The sequence below is a fragment of the Doryrhamphus excisus genome, linkage group LG1 (genome assembly GCF_037039965.1).
Source record: "Doryrhamphus excisus strain RoL-2023G ecotype Guam linkage group LG1, RoL_Dexc_Guam_v1.1, whole genome shotgun sequence".
Classification (NCBI taxonomy): domain Eukaryota; kingdom Metazoa; phylum Chordata; class Actinopteri; order Syngnathiformes; family Syngnathidae; genus Doryrhamphus; species Doryrhamphus excisus.
In genome coordinates this window covers 209,219-232,337 of record NC_136357.1, presented here as the reverse complement: position 1 = coordinate 232,337, position 23,119 = coordinate 209,219, and the positions used below count along the sequence as shown (strand labels likewise).

Sequence of the window (23,119 nt, the reverse complement as noted above, 5' to 3'; positions counted from 1 at the left end):
GTAAATCGTCCCGCACGCTCTGGCAGCACTCAGCCACCATCGGAGTCACCTTCTCTGGTGGAGGGGCAGGTGGCCCACCCTAAAAATACACGGGGGCCCCCAAAAAGCCATTATGCACTTTAGTGAACTCAAAGATACGGTGCTGAGATCTGGAGGATAAAAGTGTTTTTTTTTTCTTCCAGCCTTCCCGATCCCGAGTCGGAAGGGGACCAGAGGTGAGTGTTTAAGACACGGATCCGTCCAAATGACCGCCACCGCTTTTGGCAGCAACACGCCAGGCTCAGACAGCAGGTCCTTGGCACCACTTCCTGTCTGAGCAGACCCGGATGGGCGGTGACAGCCACTGCTGCACGAGTCCGTAGATAGACCCACGCGTCCACCGTGTCGTCACGTGACACTGCCACAACGCCTGCATATGTTTTTATTTATCAACATGTTTATGCTGAGGGAATATACAATATCTCCCAACAACCGAGCATCTTTATCCTACTTTCATCCCCATTCCAAACCATCGGGAGATTGGAATTGCACAATCACGGATGCTATGCTAGTCTGACACCCCTGTCACCCCATGACAGGGGTGTCCAAAGTGCGGCCCGGGGGGCATTTGTGGGCTGGGGCAGTATTTTTATTGGCCCACGGCACATTCTAAAAATTCATTTTACAATAACACTCAAAATATGACAAAAGCAAAATGGAATAAATCAGCAGTCATTTTAATCCCAAGAGAAAAAAGAAGAAATAACTTGAGTAGCATAAAGTTGACATCGTTTCAAATGTATTTTGGAATATTAGCTGTAAAAAAGCTGTCATTTGGTGGAATTAGGTTGGGGGAAAAGTATCATTTTATGGGAAAAGAGGCAAAATATTATGGCAATAAAGCCAGCACTTCATCTGCTGTATATGGCAAAGCTGAAAGTACATGGGCGGGTTTGCAAAGGGTCAAAGTGGGGATTTTGGACACCCCTGTGTGTGTAACATTGTAAGGTGGTCCTGTCCTGGGGGGCCGGACTTACCTGGACTTCTCTCTGTTTGGTATTTGCTCTGCAGTCCCACGGACAGAGATGCAGCCGGTGATGGTGACATCGGGTGAGGAGACACATCATCATTAGCGTCATCATCATCATCATCATCTGTCATGTTTCCTTGACCCCCGGCTGCATATTGACTTGGCAAACACGCATCAGGCATTAATGCCCCCCCCCTTCCTAATGAACTCCAGCTCTTTTTCACGCCTTACCGCTTTTAGTGCAAAGGAGAGATGGACACCTCCCTAACCTTAACCCCCCCACCCTTGTGTCTTGTTGAAACCCTGGTAGCAAGAGGTGCGCCGTGGCCTACGCTTCCCAGAAGCCCTGGCTGCTGAACGCCACCGTGGTAGAGAACATCACCTTTGAGATGCCCATGATGAAAGCCAGGTAAGGCCTCGCTTGTCTTAGCTTGTCTTTGCTTGTCTTAGCTTGTCTTTGCTTATCTTAGCTTGTCTTAGCTTATCTTGGCTTGTCTTTGCTTATCTTAGCTTGTCTTAGCTTGTCTTTGCTTATCTTAGCTTGTCTTAGTTTATCTTAGCTTGTCTTTGCTTATCTTAGCTTGTCTTAGCTTGTCTTAGCGCCAGCCAGCACCTGTTGGTTCGAGGACGGTACAGATGCTCTCGTGCAGGGCATTGCAGAAACTGGCATTGCATAATTCATCTACATCAATAATAATTCAATTGCATGGAATGAAAAAAAAGATGTTATCACTTGGCTTGGCTGCTTCTCCCCTCGTGGAGTGGAACGCCACACAGCAGAGAACGACAAGCGGCTGATTGGCTCAGGCTCACATGGAGGATTGATGCGCTGCTTTGGGCGTTTGGATTGCTTGGAGGGTTTTTCACATGATGCTTTTCCATATCCAGTGGAGCAAAGGAGGCCAGCATTGGACCATTCATCCAAGGATAATGGAGGAACTCATTCCATCCTAGCATCATTTCTTTGTACATGCACAAAACATCAGCAGGACATTGACATCAAGATTAAGACATGCTTGCTGAGTTAAAATCTGACAAGAAAAGTTGTTTTTATGAGAATGATGTAATAATATGAGGACAAAAACATCATTTTAGTAGCATAAAGAAAAAAGTCTGAATATTACGAGAAACAAAGAAAACAATGAAAAACATTTTGAAAAGGTACTAATGTTACGAGAATAAGGTCAAACTATTGTGGGACTAAAGTCATCATGGTGAGAAGAAGCTACCAGAAGAAGAACAAGCTGTCATTCTACCAGAATAAATAAGTATTACAAAAGTAGTTTTTTAATGAGAAATCCCAAATTCACAATGACAAGAATAAACTAGAATAAACCTGGAGGCAAACGTTTGGACCAAAGTACTGAAACTGCAACGTTGTGTTTGTGCACCCTAGATACAACGCTGTCATCGAGGCCTGCTCTCTTCAGCCCGACATTGACATCCTTCCGCAGGGGGACCAGACGGAGATCGGGGAGAGGGTCGGTACCGATTCATTTGGATTTCTTCATTGGTCTCCTTGTGGCCTGATGTGGTCATCGCCATCCCGCCGTGGCTCGCTGTGCTGCAGCAGCATTTGTCATCCTTACTGTGCAGCAAGGATGTGATGGGGAGGGGGGGGGGTAGTTTTATGTTCATGCGAGCCCATCTTACCCCGGGGGCTCCAGGACTGCACACTTTCTTTCACAGAATGCTGTTTTTTTTCCTGTGCTGTGTGGTAGCATCTCATCTTGCCTTTGCTGCAGGGTATCATCCTCTCGGGGGGGCAGAAGCAGCGCATCAGCGTGGCCCGAGCCCTGTATCAGCAGACCAATGTGGTCTTCCTGGTGAGTCGGTTCCAGTTATCGTTGCGGGTGGTACACCCAGTGCATCCCCGAGGCGCGGTACAGCCGTCCTTACGGAACCCAGACAAGCTGAGACTAACGTTAGGCTCTGATGTTTCACTACGCATGACTGGGTGTCTTTTTACAGGACGACCCATTCTCCGCCTTAGATATTCACTTGAGTGACCACCTGATGCAAGATGGCATCCTCAAGCTCCTGAGGGAGGAGAAGAGGACAGTGGTGCTGGTCACACACAAACTGCAGTACTTACCCCACGCTGACTGGGTGAGACTTTGGCTGTGAAGAGAAGAGGTGACGTCCTTATTTACAGAAGGACGCCTGCGTTTGTGCCTCTCTCAGATCATTGCCATGAAAGACGGCACCATCCAGACCGAAGGGACTCTGAAGGACATCCAGAACTCCGAACCCGAGCTCTTTGAGCAGTGGAAAACGCTGATGCACAGGCAGGACCAGGAGTTTGAGACCGTAAGTCATGAGCGGCGCCTTGCAAATTTCCCCATGGGGATGAACAAAGTATCTACCTACGTACCTACGTGCCTACATACGTACCTAGGGTACCTGCCTACGTGCCTAGGGTACCTGCCTACGTGCCTAGGGTACCTGCCTACGTGCCTACATACGTACCTAGGGTACCTGCCTACGTGCCTAGGGTACCTGCCTACGTGCCTAGGGTACCTGCCTACGTGCCTAGGGTACCTGCCTACATACCTAGGGTACCTGCCTACGTGCCTACATACGTGCCTAGGGTACCTGTCTACGTGCCTACATACGTGCCTAGGGTACCTGTCTACGTGCCTACATACGTGCCTAGGGTACCTGCCTACGTGCCTAGGGTACCTGCCTACATGCCTAGGGTGCCTGCCTACGTGCCTAGGGTGCCTGCCTACGTGCCTAGGGTGCCTGCCTACGTGCCTAGGGTACCTGCCTACGTACCTAGGGTGCCTGCCTACGTACCTAGGGTGCCTGCCTACGTACCTACGTGCCTGCCTACGTACCTACGTGCCTGCCTACGTGCCTAGGGTGCCTGCCTACGTGCCTAGGGTGCCTGCCTACGTGCCTAGGGTGCCTGCCTACGTGCCTAGGGTGCCTGCCTACGTGCCTAGGGTGCCTGCCTACGTACCTAGGGTGCCTGCCTACGTGCCTGCCTACGTGCCTAGGGTGCCTGCCTACGTGCCTAGGGTGCCTGCCTACGTGCCTAGGGTGCCTGCCTACGTGCCTAGGGTGCCTGCCTACGTGCCTAGGGTGCCTACATACGTGCATAGGGTGCCTGCCTACGTGCATAGGGTGCCTGCCTACGTGCATAGGGTGCCTGCCTACGTGCCTAGGGTGCCTGCCTACGTGCCTAGGGTGCCTGCCTACGTACCTACGTGCCTACATACGTGCCTAGGGTGCCTGCCTACGTGCCTAGGGTGCCTGCCTACGTACCTAGGGTGCCTGCCTACGTACCTAGGGTGCCTGCCTACGTACCTAGGGTGCCTGCCTACGTACCTAGGGTGCCTGCCTACGTACCTAGGGTGCCTGCCTACGTGCCTAGGGTGCCTGCCTACGTGCCTAGGGTGCCTGCCTACGTGCCTAGGGTGCCTGCCTACGTGCCTAGGGTGCCTGCCTACGTGCCTAGGGTGCCTGCCTACGTGCCTAGGGTGCCTGCCTACGTGCCTAGGGTGCCTGCCTACGTGCCTAGGGTGCCTGCCTACGTGCCTAGGGTGCCTGCCTACGTACCTAGGGTGCCTGCCTACGTACCTACGTGCCTACATACGTGCCTAGGGTGCCTGCCTACGTGCCTAGGGTGCCTGCCTACGTGCCTAGGGTGCCTACATACGTGCCTAGGGTGCCTGCCTACGTGCCTAGGGTGCCTGCCTACGTACCTACGTGCCTACATACGTGCCTAGGGTGCCTGCCTACGTGCCTAGGGTGCCTGCCTACAAATACTACAAAATAATCCAAAAGTGTGTAGTGCTTTGTGTCAAGGATCAACTCAACTTAAGCTCGGCTCAATTTGCAACTTCCTTCTCTCTCCAGGAGACGGTAGCGTCCAGTATGACGGATCTGGAGCGGAAAAACCTGCGAAGAGCTATGTACTCTAGAGAGGCGGCTAAGACGGAGGAGGACGAGGAAGGTGAGTACACAAGTTGGCATCCACGGGGCCCCAGCACCCCTCGCTTTGTCCGTCTGGAAGCGGCAGATGCACCAAAGCCGCCAGACCGGCAGGCAGCGATGGTGGCGGATCAGTCTTCTCCTTCTTCACCACTGCCTGACGTGGTGCTCCATGCCTCCTGGCAGCCCTGCACGTCCTCCATTTGCACCCCCACGCGCATAACATACAAGCATAGAAGGCTATTGGGGCCTCACGGGGGCCCCCCTGCTGTACTAGAGTTGGGCTGGGGCCCCAAGCATTTGCCTTCTGCTACCAATTCCCTGCTGTAATGGAGTGTAGCCTGCTGACTCTCACACTGTATCATCACACAGCAGCTTAACGCCCAATAACTACCCATACAAGTTTAACACAACAATATTATGGGAATCAAGTCCAAATAATACAAGAAAAACATTCGGGAAGATGTTATCCTCTTCAGGAAGAAAAGACAACAGCAAAAATAGCAAAAAAATCAAATTGCATATCAATAATACATCTTTTCACTTACAGCCAGTTTGGACGTGAAATAGCCAGTCAATCAGCCATGTGACGATACGGAACAAACACAGCAGAAAGATATAAATATCTGCTTGTGTTGTTAGCCTCTGCGCTATTTTGGTGAGGGCATCCATTGAAGTGACGGAGGAAGAAAGGATTGAAAGGGAAAAACAATGACTCGGCAGCAGGGAGAAATGGAATTATAGAAATATGTTAGAGAAAATGAGAGAAAATGAGAGAAATATAGAAATGGAGAAATGGAGAAATAGAGAAATGAAGTTCACGCAAGGAAAGGAGAAGAAACGTGTCACGCCAGCCATGAACCGTCTTGTGTCCGCAGAGGAGTCCTTGGAGAGCGACGATGACGACAACCTGTCGCAGGTGATGCGCCAACGAGCCACCATACCCTGGCGCTCCTGCGGCACGTACCTGTCCTCGGCCGGCCCCCTCCTCCTCCTGCCGCTCCTCCTGTCGCAGCTCCTAAAACATTCCTTCATGGTGTCCATCGACTACTGGCTGGCGCGTTGGACGTCACACGTCATCACGGCCAGGTCGGACGGCACGCCACGCAACTGCACGCTTGTTCAGGTGAGAGAAGGGGCGGGGTGGATGTGCATGCGCCCGTGCATGAATGCATCTTCTATATCGCTATTTCTACACTCAAATATGAAGGGGGACATCGCCGAGTCGCTTTCAGGTCATGGGTGTACATAAATGTACGCGTGTGTAAACGGCGTAGTCATGCGGAAGCTAAACGCAGCCGCTGAGCTTCCAAGAGGCTGATTTAGATTCCCACACAAGCTCACTCGTCATCCAGCATGAAGTGTGTGGTCAAGGAAGGCCCAAGGAGGCCAAAGAAGGCCAAAGGAGGCCAAAGAAGGTCAAAGGAGGCCAAAGGATGCTTGGCTGCTTGGCTTCAGTCCATCTCCTAATCTACTCACTACTCACCGCTGTCCTACACCATCCCTGCCTCCTTTGCTGGAGTGTTCTGTCACACGCCACAGCCCTTATGGGCTAACAGGCTAACAGGCTAATAGACAGCTATATCTTCCTCTACGCCTCGTACCTGGCGGCATCCTTCTACCAACATATTGACCATCTCTCGTCTGGACATGTCCCAACCATCTCAGTCTCAAGGCCTCTAACGTGTAATGTCCCTCTGATGTACTCCTTCCTGATCCTATCCATCCTGGTCACTCCCAATGACAACCTCAGCATCCTCATCTCTGCTACCTCCAGTTCTGCTTCCTGTCTCTCGAGCAAACATGGCTGGTCTCACCGCAGTTTTGTATACCTTCCCTTTCCTTTTAGCTGAACTCTTCTATGATCAGTAAAAAAAATGGCCGAATGAATGATGATACAAATACGATGGAAGCTACGATTCGAGTCTGCCCTGGTTTGCGTCTTTTTTGGTTAACAGTGAAAATTTGCACCACAATTTTGCCGCAGTTTGTGTGCATTCTCCGATTAGCACACACGATGCCGAGCATCTTGTGGTGTTATTAATACACACGAGTCCAAAAACGTCCATCCTTGTTAGCATCCTGTTAGCCAGCTCAACAAAATGGCAACCGCAAAAACCGACAAGTGTCAATAGTTTTGTAGTAGTAGTAGCACATACATCATTTGGGGAATACTCGCACTCGGCCAATCGTACCACGCTCGGCTTTAGATCACATCGAGGGTGCGGCCCGTTTGGCTAATGGAGCGCTCTGATTCGCACACTTCCTTTTCTCCGGAGGACCGTAGGAAGAGGTGGGACACTGTCTTCAATCACAGCACGCTTGACTCGAATGCGAGCTGTGACTTAGGAAGCGTGCATGCAAAAAGGGTGAAAACCTCCGATAGATCCATCTACCGTGTACCGTGTACCGTGTACAGTATACAGCATACAGTATTCCATGGAATCCCGTTCCTTCTTTCCACGGCTAAAGTGACAGGGTTGCATTGCCTCCATGTGTTCATACAGGACTGTGGCTTCCGTCACCGGTGGTATTTGTCCGTGTTCAGCGTCCTGTGCTGCCTGGGCATCATCCTGTGTTTGGCCACCTCCGTCGCTGTGGAGTGGACCGGCCTCAAGGTGGCCAAGGAGCTCCATCAGAACCTCCTCAATAAGATCATCCTGGCCCCCATGAGGTACGGCCCTGCCTTTTGGTGTGATGTGGCAAATGTGCTCAGAGAGGCCGACAACGTGTGTGTCTATTCAAAGTACAGCAGAAACGCATTTCAAAGTGTCCTTTTCCGCCCCGGCGCCATCAGGTGGGCTCATCGTAGTTACATGGGGGGGGGGGGTGTCCAAACTCTAACAACCGAGGCCCATGTGTACATATGCTAAGACGTAATACATATTTCATGCATCTTGGCTTTGGTGACATGTTGTTTGATCCCATAATATTATACTTTATAATATTATATGTCCTTCTCCCTCCCCAGGCTGTTTGAGACCACGCCCCTGGGCAGCATCGTCAACCGCTTCTCCACGGACACCAACACAATCGATCAACACATCCCCACCACGCTGGAGTGTCTCAGTCGCTCCACCCTGCTGTGCGTGTCCGCCCTGGGGGTCATCTCCTACGTGACCCCCATCTTCCTCATCGCCCTCCTCCCGCTGGTCATCACCTGTTACTTCATCCAGAAGTACTTCAGGGTGGCTTCCAGGTGAGATGTGTAAGGTGGACTCGGGTCTGGGCTGGTGACCCATCAATCCACCAGGATGGATAGCGGAGAATACGGCAACTCGTCGTGGTTTTGAACGCATCTTCTGACTGCCTTATATTTCTATTTGACTTTTTATGCTTGAAAATGCTCCGTTTAGGCCACGGGTGTCCAACCTGTTTCCAGTAAAGGTCACATGGTGCAAACCTTTGCTATGATTTGGTTTATATGGTAGATATGGATTATATTGTTAATATATGGTTGATATATAGTTGATATGGATTATATGGTTGATATATGGTTGATATGGAGGATATGGTAATTAAGGTTGATGTTGATGACTGGCTGTGATGTGGAGGTGTCAGGTTTCAAGATGGCGCCGCCCGAGTGCAAGCTAGCTAACAAGGCAGGTCCGTGTCTTCTGCTGAGTTTAATGGTCCTTTATTCAGACTTTCTTGTTGTTTTTTGTGCCATAGCGACCCCTCAAGCGAGTGTGCAGCTATGGGTGTTCATCTTATTACGTTTGTCGCTTGCGTCTTGCTCCATTGTTTACACTCGGGAGCAACTGTTAGCTTCTAGCATCCCTTCGCTATTCGAGCAACCAGACATCCCCGCAGAGATCCGGGGAGGGAGAGGCTGCATGGCGGGAGAGAAGAGCCAAAAAGACGATGTAAAGTTGCCGTATAAAGACGCTATCCACCATGTTTACTGTTTGTGGTCACCGGGAACCGGGATGGAGGCGCTAATGCTAACCGGGATGGAGGCGCTAATGCTAACCGGGATGGAGGCGCTAATGCTAACCGGGATGGAGGCGCTAATGCTAAACGGGTCGCGGAGAGACTAGCGTGAGTTAGCATGATTGGACTAAAGATTGAATGTTGTATTTAACTATTCTTAGTAGTAAAACTTCTTCCCAAAAGTCATTGTCCAAAAGTGACTACTTTATTTTTGTGTTTGTTTCAAGTAAGTCATATTTGGACTTCATTATTTCACCTCCAATATGACATGACTTTTCAGAATTCCACTTGTAGTCTTAATATTTTGACATTTTTCTCGTAAAATGGCAGCTGTTTTTTTTAAAATTCTGATACTGTTGTTTTTTTTTTCCATTTTCCAACTACTTGGAAGTTTTCTGCTTTTCCAGCAACCTAAGTTTGTTTGGCGTAATATTACAACATTTTAACTTCACGATGTTATTCCCATAAAATTACACACAGCAGGCTACATTTCAGACACTGCTGATTCATAAAAAAACCTATACAATTTTCCTCAACGTGCATATTTTTGATGAATAATATTGATTAATGAGTGGGACGTTAACGTCATGTGATTTTCCGGTATTCCGTCTTTGTATATTTTCAGTGGTACAGGAGCACCACAGGAGCAGCAGTTACAAACACCCAAACGGAAAAAAAATCGTATCTTTGGAACAAATGAATAACAAAAAAGCGAGGAACACCACAAATTCCCACGTGCACGACTTCAGAGGTTGCATTTAGCCAAAGTTAGCATGACTAATATGACCGCTAAGGAAATACAGACCTGTCCTAGCGCCGCAAGGGGCCGCCTTTTGCTGTGGAAAGAATAATTAGAAGAAGAAGAATAAATTCAAGCTTTTTCCATCTTGCCTGCAGGGATCTGCAGCAGCTGGAGGACGGCACCCAATTGCCTCTGCTCTCCCACTTCTCTGAAACGGTGGAAGGTCTCACCACGATCCGGGCCCTCAGGTGACTCATACAAACCAGTAAAACCAGGCAGGGCCGCACTTTGGACACCCCTGAACTGTTCTAAATGAAGAACATGCTGCTCTGCAGCCTAGAAGTACAAGAAATAACTAACGTGACAAAAACACCAGTGAGATGTGTACTTGTGCCTGAAGGTTCGAGCCCAGGTTCCGACAGAGGTTACTACAGTTCACAGACGCCAACAACATCGCTTCGCTCTTCCTCACAGCAGCCAACCGGTGGCTGGAAGTCCGCATGGTAACGACCCCTGAGTATCGGCTTACGTGTTGTGCTGTTGGAATTTGCCATCCTGTCCCTTCCCCCGCATGACCCCCCCCCCCCCCCTCCTCCCCGGCGGTAATGTTTTATTCATCTGGTCCCAGTGCACCGCTACTACCTTTGGAACTTTGTACATGTCCTTCACCAATGGGAGGTTTCCATCGGTGTGTTGGCAATGAAGACCCCCCCTATCTTTGCAGGAATATATTGGAGCCTGTGTGGTGCTGGTAGCGGCCGTGGCCTCCATCACTAATTCCCTGTATAACCAGCTGTCTCCTGGCCTGGTGGGGCTGGGTCTCACCTACGCACTCATGGTGAGACTCCGTGTTCTCTTTCACTTTCACTGCAAATATGGCCCATCAAGTATGGGAAAAAAAACTAAGGACAGCAGGACTTTCCTTCCTGCAGCGGTCAGACTCCAAGATACAAACTGCTCCCAAAATCCTCTACCATAAACTTCTAAAATTCATCCCAAAGCGTCAGATGGTCATTTGGAAGTCAGCCCAGAAAGAAGGTTGGGATGGATCTAAATCCCTGGCTCCCTGTGACATCACAGTGAGCCTTGCGAGAAGTCACTGGCTCCATCCAGCCACTCACTTTGGGATTTGGGAACAATCACAGCGGAGTTGGCGTGAATTCCAAAGAAATGGTACTGGAATAGGTGCAGATTCTGGAAGATCTAGAAAGCTTCATTGTGTGTAGCCACTCCATTGACAAAGGGCCAAAAGCTGCTCCCAAGAGACGTCAAGTAGACAAAGAGCAGAGCTCATCCTGAAATGAAGGTCTGAGGCCTCCAACCAGGGCAGTGTTGAGGGCAGCAGGTGAACCTGTGCAGGTTTCACACGGCAATGAAAGGGATCTGCTCCTGTTTCTTAGGTGTCCAACTACATGAACTGGATGGTTCGCAACCTGGCAGACATGGAAGTGCAGCTGGGCTCGGTCAAGAGGATTAATGGCCTCCTCAAAACGGAAGCAGAGAATTACGAGGGTCTACTCGGTGAGTTTCGTCTGAAAGCAGAAGGCATCTTGATAGGACAAAACAAAACTTGGAAAACTGCATACCCCAAAGTAGACCACAAAGTCCAATATTTCAATAAATACGAGCGTACTGGAAAATGAGGTTTTCAGGTAACAAATGGAAAGTAAACGTGTCGCATGCGTGGATCGTCCAGACACGGCAGCTGCTGAAGCGTAGATGTTTTGTGTCCTTCTCAGCCATGTCCCAGGTCCCCGAGGGCTGGCCCCGACACGGAGAGATCCAGATCCAGAACCTCAGCGTCCGCTATGACGCCACACTGAAGCCCGTGCTGAAAAACGTCCACGCGCACGTCCACCCCGGACAGAAGGTAGGAAGCGTGAGGGAGCGTTGGTGAGTCGGCTTTGGGAGAAACCCTAACCTGTGTCCTCAGGTGGGGATCTGTGGCAGGACGGGAAGCGGCAAGTCTTCTTTCTCCTTGGCCTTCTTCCGCATGGTGGACATGTTTGAAGGTTGACCCCTGCTCATGTGCTGTTTCCTGCCGCCCCGCGCTAAGCCACTCATGCGTATCGCTTCTTCACCTTCACAAGGGAGGATTGTGATCGACGGCATCGACATCGCCAAGTTGCCCCTGCAGACTCTCAGGTCTCGTCTGTCCATCATCTTGCAAGACCCCATCCTCTTCAGCGGCACCATTCGGTACGGCCGACACGTCGCCTCGCCGCGTGCCCGCAGTCCACTTTGTTTTACTTACTACTATTGACGACCCTTCTTAGACCCTTCTTAGAATCCTTCTTAGAATCGGAGTCGCTGCTGGGATTCCTGTCACGGAGTGAAGCTGAGAGACGGGCCTAAAAAAGGACCTGTGCTATTTTTCCACCCCCACGGCACTGACCCACTACAGGAAGAATATTAGTAGTAGTAGTAGTAATATTAGTCATCCATATTTCAGAAGCTAGAAGATGATTTTGCAGGTAATGCATGATGAAGCTCTGTCATCAACGATTGTGTGTGTGTGTGTGCGCGTGCACGTGTGAGCAGGTTCAACCTGGACCCTGAAGTGAAGGCCACAGATGAGATGCTTTGGGAGGCGTTGGAGATCGCTCAGCTGAAGCCGGTTGTGAAATCCCTCCCGGGGGGGCTGGGTGGGTGCAGACGTTTGACTTGTGTGTTGTCCTCCATCCTTGTTAGCCTCTTAGCCTATGGAGGTGAATGTTTACAGCGCATGCAGAGCCTTTTGTATGGCGGCTGTTTGTTGTCATGTTCAGCTGACTTCACCTTCATCTGACCTCTGTGAGCAGCATGAAGAATGCTTGCTATGCTCGCTGCTTTATTTAGCCGCTGCTGCTATCAGTCATTCTGTCCTTTCGTCCTCCTCATGTAACAGTTCACTGGGGGGGGGCGCGCTACATCACACATCTTGGCATTGATCTGATACCGAGTCCATAGAGATAGTATTCCTAATAGTTATGTCATTTGTTCATTAGAAGATAAAGAACATAAGATAACATAGTATAACATCGCATAGCATAATATAACAGCATAACATAAAATAACATTGTATAACGTAGCATAGTATAACATAGCATAACGTAGTATAACCTATCATAGCATAGTATAACATGACATTGTATAACATAATGTATCGTAACATATAGCGAGGTATAAACACAGCGTAGCACAGCATAGTGTAACCTAGCATAGCATGGCACAATATAACATAGCATAGGGCAACATATAGCATAAGCTAACATAGCGTAGCGTCACAGTGTCCATCGGCTATTAACTTAGCTGAATGGCACATTTAGCCAATATTTACGTCCTGGGATGTTCCCAGATGCCAACGTGACGGAAGGAGGAGAGAACTTCAGCCAGGGTCAGCGTCAGCTCTTCTGCCTGGCCAGGGCCTTCGTGAGGAAGAGCAGCATCCTCATCATGGATGAAGCCACCGCCTCCATCGACATGGCAACGGTCAGTGTGTGTTTCCACGTACCTAAAGAACATACCGAAACATCAAGCTCTTCTTCTGCTTCCATAGGAGAGCATTCTGCAGAAAGTGGTGATGACTTCCTTTGCAGACCGGACAGTGGTTACCATAGCAGTAAGTGCATACTGTATATACAGTACGTATGCAGTACAGATGTACTGTATACTGCATGAGGAAATGTTTGTGTGTGCTGCACAGCATCGCGTCCACACCATCCTGAATGCAGACCTGGTGATCGTGATGAAGCGGGGCGTCATCCAGGAGTACGACAAGCCCCAGGCCCTGCTGGGGAAGGAGGACAGCATCTTTGCCTCCTTTGTGCGGGCAGACAAGTAGCACCTGGGAGACGGAGGAGCGTTCAAAGTGCAATTGACTCACAGGACATGTTACCACTTTTTTTTATCATACTGTATGATATCTGTACAGAAATACCTCATACCTTTGCTAATAAAGTATATATGACCATTTGAAGGTGTGCCATACATACATACATACATACATACATACATACATACATACATACCACCTATACAAATGAAGTTGGATGTAAAGATTGTAATAGTAACACCAATACTTAACACAGACATGTACATTCAACATATTTACAATTAGTTGGTTCAACTAAATTGGATCTCATTAAATATATATATATATATATATATATATATGTACACTGAAAGAAATAATTTGTTGGGTGAACGTAATAAAATGATGGAAAGAATTCCCATCTAATTAAAATGCTGTCATTTAATGAGATCCAATTTAGTTGAACCAACTAATTGCAAATGTGTTGAGTGAACATGTCTGTAACAATACTTAAGTATTGGTGTTACCATGACAATGTTTACATCCAACTTCATGTGTATAGCTTGTTTTAACATATTTACTAAGGTAGCAGCTGACTTATTTCCTTTGGTTATATTAACTTCTATATGATTATGGGTATCTTATTTTACAAGGTAGGTACAGCTACAATTTTAAAAGGTAAAACAACAGCATTTGACAAAACTAATGCTGATTTGACAAAACTTAAAGTTCAGTCAACAAAATTTAAACTGAGACAAAACTTTTAAAAGGGAAATTAAACTCTAAAATAGTACTTATTTGGAAATAGACCACAAAACATTGGGATTATTCTAGTACCTGCCTCAAGAAACATCACCATAAAATAGAAAGAGGAACAGAGCATTCATACACCCACACAAAATAACATTCATATCTGATTACACGGTTTTGGGGATGAAAAAACCTTAGAAGGAGCTGGCATGGTCTTCATTCTGTATTGTATGGATGTATAATCTGGCTTGCTGCTCTATCAACAAACTTGGGATTTATGTCCTGCTAATGTCAATAAATACGTCCATAAACTACTATTTGATCATAAACCTGCTCATACCTTTGGGAGGACAAAATGGTCACGGGCATGACCACTTTAGCTTCAGCAGTTTTTAACCGAATCTGTTAAATTTTAAAGTTCATTTTTCCAGGCATGTGAACAGCACATTGTCTTACAATTGTTCATTTTCCCACCTACCAATAAACTTACTTCGTGTCGTCTACTGGTGTTTAACGATTGGCAGCAATTTAGTTTTAGCAAAAAGGTAACGACACAAAAATTAGCAGTCATAAGTATCTAAAATACATAAAACAACGAAAGAAAGAAAGATGACAGAATGAAAAGGCAAAGTGAACTTACCAATTGAGATCTTTCTCCACCGCGGATGGTTTAACTTTTGATGGATGCAACAAGTTTGCCGTGAGGCAGTATAAGCTAGCTCCCCAACGCTCGGCTATGGCGCTTCTCCACCGGAAGCTACCTTAGCTGACGAATAGGCCTGTCACGTGTTGCTGCCACCTTCTGTTCTGGAGAGGTATTGCAACTGGGATCCAACGTCAACCATTTATGTTATGCTGACATAAAACATCAAGTAGTTTTAAGGATTTTGCTTGTCATGTTAAAACGACACGATTGAAAAATGTCTAAGCACTAAACATGAATAAATATACCATAAACTACATGTTTAACATTTGTTGATAAAGCAGACACCCATGTTTCTTTTTTGGAGTGTATATATAGATATATATATAAAAATATATATACTAATTATGGCCATTTGACGGTGTGTTTGCATCCACGAGTGTTGGCAGGCAGGGAAGGAGACCGACCTGGAGAGCAGCTGTCAGTTGGATGTCCTCATATTCTCGTGTGGCATCAGAGATCCTTTCCAACGTGATACGAGCCTGAAATATCCACGACGCCTTCCCAGAAAGCAACCTTGATGGCAAGGTCGCGCTCTTACAAAGACCAAGTATTCCTTAAATACGCTCTGTTGTGTTTTGTAAGAAAAGGCCAAATGTGGATGATGAAGATACGTGGAAACAAACATCTGGCAACCGCACTAACTTTACACTAACTCTTCCTATAGGAACGACCATAACCGTATGGAGATACCAGATGGGAGAATGACATTTATTTATTTTTTTATTTTTTTAAATCGGATGGTGAACTTACTATCCTTGAACATTAGAGCCCCGTAGAGATGAAATAACACCCCCATAGTCACCTTTCCCCTCCTATTAGCCAATATAGACAAGATAAGAGATGTAAGACTCCTGCTTGTGGTGGAATTTCTATCTGTCGAGACAAACGTGCAGACCTGCCCCCCCCCCCCCCCCCCCTCCCCACCTATCATATTAAACCGAGTCAGCATCCCAGAGAATCGCCGCTATCTCAAAGCCCTGCGCTGTTTGGGCGCGCCGGCGGCGACTTGGTGACCAGCGGCCGCCTCGCATAGCCGTCTCCTGTAACCCGAGTGACGGCGGCAGCTGAGGAATCCCCTCGGGGGACCCGGCGGCCGGTCTGGGGAGAGAGCACGTCCCGGACCGCCAGACCGCCTCGGGCTCGCAAAAAGGATCTTATTTTCCTCGCAGCCGGGGACGCACGGCGACGCCAAACGGGACTTCGGGCGCGTAAGGCGGGGGAGCCATGTTGTCCAGAAAAGGACTCCTCCCTGAGGACTACTTGCTGACCCGCTTGGCCGAAGATGTCCTGCAGCAGCCCAAGTTCGCGTCGAAAAGCAGGAAAGCTCGCTTCGTGGCCAAGAACGGCGCCTGCAACGTGGCGCACACCAACATCCGCGAACAGGGTCGCTTCCTGCAGGACGTCTTCACCACCCTGGTGGACCTGAAGTGGCTCCACACGCTCATCATCTTCACCATGTCCTTCCTGTGCAGCTGGCTCCTGTTCGGCATGATCTGGTGGCTCGTCGCCTTCGCCCACGGCGACCTGGACCGGCGTGGAGGCGACTTCGTTCCGTGCGTCACGGAGATCCGCTCCTTCTCCTCCGCCTTCCTCTTCTCCATCGAGGTGCAGGTGACCATCGGCTTCGGGGCGCGAATGGTGACCGAGGAGTGCGTGGCCGCCATCGTCGTGCTCATCGTGCAGAACATCGTGGGTCTCGTCATCAACGCCGTCATGCTGGGCTGCATCTTCATGAAGACCGCCCAGGCCAACCGGCGCGCGGAGACGCTCATCTTCAGCAAGCACGCCGTGGTGTCGGTCCGCAACAACAAGCTGTGCTTCATGGTCCGCATCGGGGACCTGAGGAAGAGCATGATCATCAGCGCCACCGTGCGGATGCAGGTGGTGAGGAGGAGCACCACCGAGGAAGGCGAGGTGCTGCCGCTGGACCAGGTCGACATCCTCATGGATAACCCGGTGGGCACCAACGGGGTCTTCCTGGTGTCCCCCCTCATCGTCTGCCACGTCATCGGCAAGGACAGCCCCCTTTACGACACGTCCGCCGCCGACCTGCAGCGCGACGACGTGGAGGTCATTGTGGTCCTGGAGGGCGTGGTGGAGACCACCGGCATCACCACGCAGGCCAGGACCTCCTACGTGTCCGAGGAGATCCTGTGGGGGCAGCGCTTCGTGCCCACCGTGTCCGAGGAAGACGGCATGTACGCGGTGGACTACTCCAAGTTCGGCAACACGGTGAGGGTCCCCACGCCGTGCTGCAGCGCCCGGGAGCTGGACCGGGCCGGAGGCATTGCGCGCTTTAAACTGGCGGAGGGCGTCACCTTGCGGCCGTCTGCGAGAAAGCGGCGAGGGTCCGCCGTCGGCCGGCGGTCCGGGATGGAGACCCGATGACGGGTATTTGCTGGCATCCGACGAATGGCCCGCTGTGCTACGCGGACCCCCCCCCCCCCCCGTCACTGACGGAGGCGTCGGAGACTCGGAACCCGGTACCGATGGACCGCAAGTGGTCCCGTTTCCCCGCAGGATAAAATACTCGCCGTTATGAGCATCTTTGACCACTGGGGGGCGGTGTCCACGCCAAACGTGCGGTGTCTTCGATAATGGCTGCCCACACAAAGCAACCTTTCCCCGCTTTTCTTTCGTCAATATTTCAACTAAAATTATCTTATTTTTCTTCACATTACAACTTTTTCGCTTCATATTTTAACATTCTTTCACATTTTCTTCTTGGAATTATGACTTCATTGCCATTGAAATGACTCCCCCCTACCCCCAAAAAAAGGATTTCATATTTCAACTTTGAGCTTCTATTACGACTTTTTCCTCTTCATATTTGGACTTTATTCTTGTATAATTACCCCTGATTTTTCAAGTTGTGCTGTCACCCCCCAGTCTTTCTTTTCGGAATGGTATGTTTTTCCCATATTATAACGTTCCTCATAACCGTATGAATTTATTTTAAAAAGTTTTGTTGTAATGTATGCCGATTGTTATTGTTTCTCCAATATTTCATTTGAATATTTTCCTCATTAAGATTATCAAATTGTGAGCCACAACCTCATTTTCCAAAAATGATCACTTTGTTTTGTTGTTCAGAACATTATGACTTCTAACATTTTAATATTTCCAATGTATGCCACTAAAATGTTATTTGTCCTTATTCTTACCGTTTTGACTTTATTCTTGGAAAATTATTTTTACTGTTTTCTTGCGAAATAATATGTTTGGAACGTGCTGGGGCCCCTGGGGCAGCAGGGGTCACTGGGGCAGCAGGGGCCACTGGGGCAGCAGGGGCCACTAGGGCAGCAGGGGCCACTAGGGCAGCAGGGGCCACTAGGGCAGCAGGGGCCACTAGGGCAGCAGGGGCCACTGGGGCAGCAGGGGCCACTGGGGCAGCAGGGGCCACTGGGGCAGCAGGGTCCCCTGCTGGCCGGGGATGGAAGCATGACAAAAAACAGGAGGACAGATTGGCATTTCTCTCTTTTATTAGATTATAATCCGCAGAGTTTGAAATATTAAATTGCTTTTAACTTAGTTAATAATTAAAATACATAAAAACGAGCCAGAACTGAAGAACCCTGCAAAAAAGAAAAAAAAGCTACAAATAAATTAAAAAGGGACAAATATAAACTCCGTGGTCGTCCACACAGAAGCCGCTTGTGTTTTCGTCTTTCTAAGCGTCGCGCTTCAATTATGCCCAAATGATTTCTCCTTTGTTGATCTTTAAAAAAAAATAAAAAATTAAAAAGGACGTGGAAAATAAAATGTGCACGGCAGCCGGTCTCACCCCCCACCCCCGCCCCACCCCGCAGACATGACGTCACGTCGTTGTCCCGGTGGGGGTCTGAAGGATGATGCAGCCGCCAGTCTTTCTCATCTGATGGGCAGGACCTCACCCCGACCCTGGAAGACCTTCCACTGGTGGGCGGGCTCCGCGGGGAGGGGTGAGGGGGGCCAGCAGCCACGCTGCCGACCCACCCGACGAGTAGACCAAACCAAAGGAAGTCGCCAACAAAAGCCAAAGTGAAATGAAAGCAAAGAAATGAAACACAGCCCAGGTTTTTTGTTCCTAGTTGAAGTTGCAGAGAAAACGGGAGGGATTTGGACCCGGGAGGAACGTTCACGCCAATTCCTGCTGGCGTGACAAACCCCAAACTAACACCACCCACAAAAAAACAACCCCCTCCCCAATTTCCTTCTGACTGGTCGGTTGGTGTCGCAGCGAAAAACACGAGTGTAGCGGAAGGTCTCTAAAGTCCTGCCGGCCCACCGAGGACGGCGGCCGGGCCGTCTCTCCTTGTCTCCTTGTCTCCTCGTCTCCTTCTGGCTTCTATCGCTCCCGTGCTGGCGTCTCAGCGGCGCCCCCAGCTCATCTCTCCGTCACGTGGTTTTGTGAGGAAGGGGAGGCCGAGGCCAGGGCGGAGGGGGCGGGCGTGGCCGAGGGCGGCGGGGCCGGGGTGCACAGGATTTCCGACAGGTCGTCCATGATACAGGTCTCCTTGGGGTCCACCAGGTTGAATTCCCTTACGAAAACAATGAAATGTGCGTAGAGAGTGTTCAAGTGGCCCTGCAGCTCCAGAGCCACCGTCTCTTTAAAGTGCGCCCAGTAGAGGTGCGCCAGCACGTGGAACAGGTACCGGCAGATCTTCTTCACCAGCGACTCAAAGGAGTTGGGGAATTCTTTGCCTGGGGGGGGGAGATGACAAGAAGGGGGTTCAAGCACGCAAAAGCTTTCTTTCTTCTTGGCGGAGCTGAGCGCACACGGGGCGGCGGGGGCCAGCAAGACGCCTTGGGGCTTCTGGGCCGCCAAAGCGCCGCCCAGCACCGCCCAGCGCCGCCCAGCCCCGCCCAGCCAAGCAGGGATGTCCAGACAAAGCGGGAGGCCACGTTAAGAACTTGGATCCGAGAGTCGCCGTCTTTTTATATCAACAACTAGAAAAAACTGACTGGATGGGAAGGCACCCCCACCCCCACTTTATTTTCCAAATATTTCAACTTCTCTCCCTCAATAATATTTGACACGCTTCCTGATGCTAGTATTATGACTAATATTATTATTATTATTATTAGGAGTTTATTTCCAAAAGTTTTCCAACTTTCCTTTTAACGATATGATTTATCATCATTTAACAAGAAAACTACAAAAGGAAAACAATAGCAAAAATGGAAAAATCTGATCAAAATATTGAAAAAAAAGTTGGAATCTATCATGACAAAGTAATAATTTTACAGGAATAATGCGGTAATATGAATATCAGCAGCATAAAGTTGGAAAAGGAAAGGAGGACCTTCTTCTTCTTTGAAATATTCAAGAAAGTCAGAATATTATGACAAACAGAAAATGATGTTGAGGGACAAGTTCAAATGTTACAAAGTATATTAATATCAATATTTGAGTATACTAATATTAATAATAGTAATAATAATATGAGAAAGAGAAAAATAAGAGAAAAATGTTATATCCTAAGCAAAAATGTTGAAAAACTCATCATTTGAACTTGTATATGAATATGAATATTATGAGGTCAGACATGAGGCTGCCAATAAGATAGATTATGGGAATGATTTCATAATAATATGAGTAGAAAAAGTACAAAAATAGTTTTTAAATAACTAAAAAATGTGGTAAAAATGTTTCTTGGCGTACATACGTATATACAGTATATAAGTATATAGCTATATAAGTACTATATAAGTATAGAACTTGCTAGCATATCTGTCCAAAATACCAAAGTGGCGTCCTTTCATTTTTCAGTCTGTGGTCCTCGCCGGGAAACGTCAGGACAGCCCTGCTCTTACATGTGTGTGTGTGGGGGGGGGGGGGGGGGGGGGGGGGGGGGTGACGCTGACCAAAGGTCAACCATCTCTTACCGTATTTGGTAGGAAAGATCTCCTCATCCGTGACCAGTTTCTGACAAAGGCTCATGACAAAGTCCACGTATTGGGGCGCCGTGCACTTGGTCTTCTTGCCCTTCTCGTCATGCCAGTAGTAGATCCTGGAGAGCAGATGGAACATTGTTGTTCAACACATAAACGCCTAATAATAGGCCACGCCCACCCAGAGAAAACGTGCGAACATGAATGGAATGTCTTTTAGTCGACTACGTCAGGTCCCGCCTCCGTGTTCAAGTCTCTGCGTGTCGCTTCTTGAGGCGTGTGCACGTTATGTTACGTTACGTTTGTGTGCTGGTAGTCTGGTTTTTCCAGCATGCAGAATACACAGAAAGCAGAAGGAATGCCCCCCCCGCCCCCCTCCTTCAGACAAGGGCGAGCACAGAAAGCTGGAGCCCCACCCTGACAGGGTAAACTCGTTAGATAAACACTTGGGATTAACCACTGGATGAATAGGCTGACCCTAAAGGTGCTAGGAAAACCTATGCTGATGTGGATCTACCACTTCTACTAGCGTCCTGTGGGCCGCGAGTTTGAGACCCCTGATTTCCCCACCGACTGGCTTTGTGTTTCAGGCAAAACACGACATTCCCAACATCAGCTTCTACTTGGGAAGCGGTGAGAGCAATGCCTGTTGCATTTTTACCAGGTGGGAGATCATTTAGACTCGTCGTGTCATAAGCAGCTGTGGGCACCCAATCGGCTTCATTGTTGTGGAAGCGGGAGGGCGTGGTCAAGGTGTGGCGGTGCAGGCGAAAAGCAGAAGCCATCACTCACGTGTTGCACGCCGTCATGGCCTGACAGCCGTCCCCGGTGCAGAACTCGGAGATGGTGCTGTACTGCAGGTTGATAAGATTGAAGAACGTCGTCGCTGTGGGGGGGAAAAAGAGGTGACAACACTGTACGCCATCCTGGTGATGTTTCCTATGAGCAAGGCATTGATTCACAGGAGGAAGCACATTGTTCCAAATAATGTTTAAATGTTCAAATAATTCACCTCCATTGCAAAGCTGAGCTCCACTTTCTCTTGGAATATTCAGCATATCTACCAAAGTACTTTGCAGCTTCTGGTTTTGTGGACAGCTGATGACGTGGTAAGTCAGTCAAGAAACGGATGTCTGTCAAGTCAAATTGGACTTTTTTCAAATATCACGTTCATCAGGGTAAAAGGGCCACGGAAATCCAGGAAAATATTCTGTGACTTGATCCGTACCAACAATGACCCAAATGCAACATCGGGAGTTAGGAGTCCAAACACGCCACCTCCTTGTACCACTTCTAACGTCCTGTGGAAAGACGTCATTCCCTTAGTTTGAAATACCCGAGCGTAACACCCGAGTCCGGGAGGCCCACCAAATAAAATCAACCGAGGCGGACCACCGCCACGCTACATTTTAGGACGCTGTTAAGGAAGTCTAAAGTCTGCCTGGTTTCTCACCTGTGCTAATGCAGCGACACCATCCGGACAAAAGTACTTCTAGAGTACTACAAGAGAAGTACTGAGGCACCTGGTTCTGGTCATTTTAATGGCATTTTAGTAGCAGAGCACTGAAATAGTAAAAAATAATAATATAGTTTTGAAAGCCCCAATACTATGAGAAACAATAATAAAATAATAATAAAAAATAAAGTAATTTTGGGAAGATTTGGTTGAGTATTATGAGAATAAATCATTATATTTAGTCATAATATTACAAGAAAATGTCCCAAGATTATTCAAGAAGAAAGCTGACCCTAATAAAAGTCATCACTGATGATATTTATGGGTACATATGTTTATATTTATACATATTAGAATTATTTGCACTGAAAATAATAGCGTCCACCTGAAAGGATGAGTGGTATCTGTACCAGGGTAGTGCTGGAGTTCAACAGCAACTTGTGGGTTCAATCCAACGACTAACCAATGAAGGAACAGTTGACGAGGTACACGCGTGAATGAAGCGCACGGCATCGCTTACTGTTGCTGGCGAGCCATTCATTGAGGTCGATCTCCCTGGGCAGCACCACCAGCTCTTTGAGGTCCGAGTCCACCACTCGGATCTTGGTGAATTCGGGCTCCAGGTACTGCTTCTTCTCCTCTGCTGGAGGCTTCTTCCCATTTGGTTTTGTCTTGGACTTCCTGTAGAACAGAACAACATGTTACAGTCCAGCAAGGAAGGGAAGCGCCTTGGTGGTTTACAGCATCTAAAAATAGTCCGATTCTGGAAAAGGGTGGACTGACACCCACCTCCGGGGACTGGACAAAGAGCCCTGTGTGGATGTACGGGACCCTTTGGTCTGGCCTCTGCCCCCATCAGCTCTTGTACTTCCATTGCTAGTTTTGGCACAGGGATGTCACGTCACACTTGCTGCACT

The 23,119-nt window shown here is 48.6% G+C and overlaps 3 protein-coding genes across 11 annotated transcripts in view; 2 read left to right on the top strand and 1 right to left on the bottom strand.

Annotated features, from left to right (window-relative positions):
* The window catches only part of abcc8 (ATP-binding cassette, sub-family C (CFTR/MRP), member 8), a 28,781-nt gene extending 15,204 nt beyond the window's left edge, over positions 1 to 13,577 (top strand). For 4 of the 5 annotated variants that reach the window (XM_078794392.1, XM_078794618.1, XM_078794140.1 and 1 more), the window contains 22 exons: positions 183 to 215; positions 1,051 to 1,089; positions 1,320 to 1,418; positions 2,406 to 2,490; positions 2,755 to 2,835; positions 2,981 to 3,118; positions 3,194 to 3,319; positions 4,874 to 4,970; positions 5,827 to 6,074; positions 7,456 to 7,622; positions 7,920 to 8,147; positions 9,779 to 9,871; positions 10,024 to 10,126; positions 10,348 to 10,461; positions 11,024 to 11,144; positions 11,363 to 11,493; positions 11,557 to 11,635; positions 11,714 to 11,822; positions 12,165 to 12,268; positions 12,961 to 13,094; positions 13,162 to 13,224; positions 13,309 to 13,577. In XM_078794392.1, the coding sequence (XP_078650518.1) occupies positions 183 to 215; positions 1,051 to 1,089; positions 1,320 to 1,418; positions 2,406 to 2,490; positions 2,755 to 2,835; positions 2,981 to 3,118; positions 3,194 to 3,319; positions 4,874 to 4,970; positions 5,827 to 6,074; positions 7,456 to 7,622; positions 7,920 to 8,147; positions 9,779 to 9,871; positions 10,024 to 10,126; positions 10,348 to 10,461; positions 11,024 to 11,144; positions 11,363 to 11,493; positions 11,557 to 11,635; positions 11,714 to 11,822; positions 12,165 to 12,268; positions 12,961 to 13,094; positions 13,162 to 13,224; positions 13,309 to 13,446 (2,530 nt within the window). In that variant the 3' untranslated portion in view covers positions 13,447 to 13,577. Of the gene's footprint in view, positions 1 to 182; positions 216 to 1,050; positions 1,090 to 1,319; positions 1,419 to 2,405; positions 2,491 to 2,754; positions 2,836 to 2,980; positions 3,119 to 3,193; positions 3,320 to 4,873; positions 4,971 to 5,826; positions 6,075 to 7,455; positions 7,623 to 7,919; positions 8,148 to 9,778; positions 9,872 to 10,023; positions 10,127 to 10,347; positions 10,462 to 11,023; positions 11,145 to 11,362; positions 11,494 to 11,556; positions 11,636 to 11,713; positions 11,823 to 11,899; positions 12,269 to 12,960; positions 13,095 to 13,161; positions 13,225 to 13,308 lie in introns of those variants that run through there. The other variant, XM_078794866.1, reaches the window with a different exon arrangement.
* Positions 13,578 to 16,084: 2,507 nt separating this feature from the next.
* On the top strand, positions 16,085 to 17,918 carry kcnj11 (potassium inwardly rectifying channel subfamily J member 11). The gene has a single exon (XM_058075448.2). The coding sequence runs from the start codon at positions 16,097 to 16,099 to the stop codon at positions 17,258 to 17,260; it is 1,164 nt and encodes a 387-aa protein (XP_057931431.2). The 5' UTR covers positions 16,085 to 16,096; the 3' UTR covers positions 17,261 to 17,918.
* A 418-nt stretch (positions 17,919 to 18,336) lies between these two features.
* The window catches only part of mob2a (MOB kinase activator 2a), a 38,240-nt gene continuing 33,457 nt past the window's right edge, over positions 18,337 to 23,119 (bottom strand). For all 5 annotated transcript variants that reach the window (XM_058075457.2, XM_058075456.2, XM_058075453.2 and 2 more), the window contains exons 2-5: positions 22,723 to 22,883; positions 21,539 to 21,632; positions 20,741 to 20,865; positions 18,337 to 19,555 (exon numbers count right to left, since the gene is read on the bottom strand). In XM_058075457.2, the coding sequence (XP_057931440.1) occupies positions 19,239 to 19,555; positions 20,741 to 20,865; positions 21,539 to 21,632; positions 22,723 to 22,883 (697 nt within the window). In that variant the 3' untranslated portion in view covers positions 18,337 to 19,238. The remainder of the gene's footprint in view (positions 19,556 to 20,740; positions 20,866 to 21,538; positions 21,633 to 22,722; positions 22,884 to 23,119) is intronic.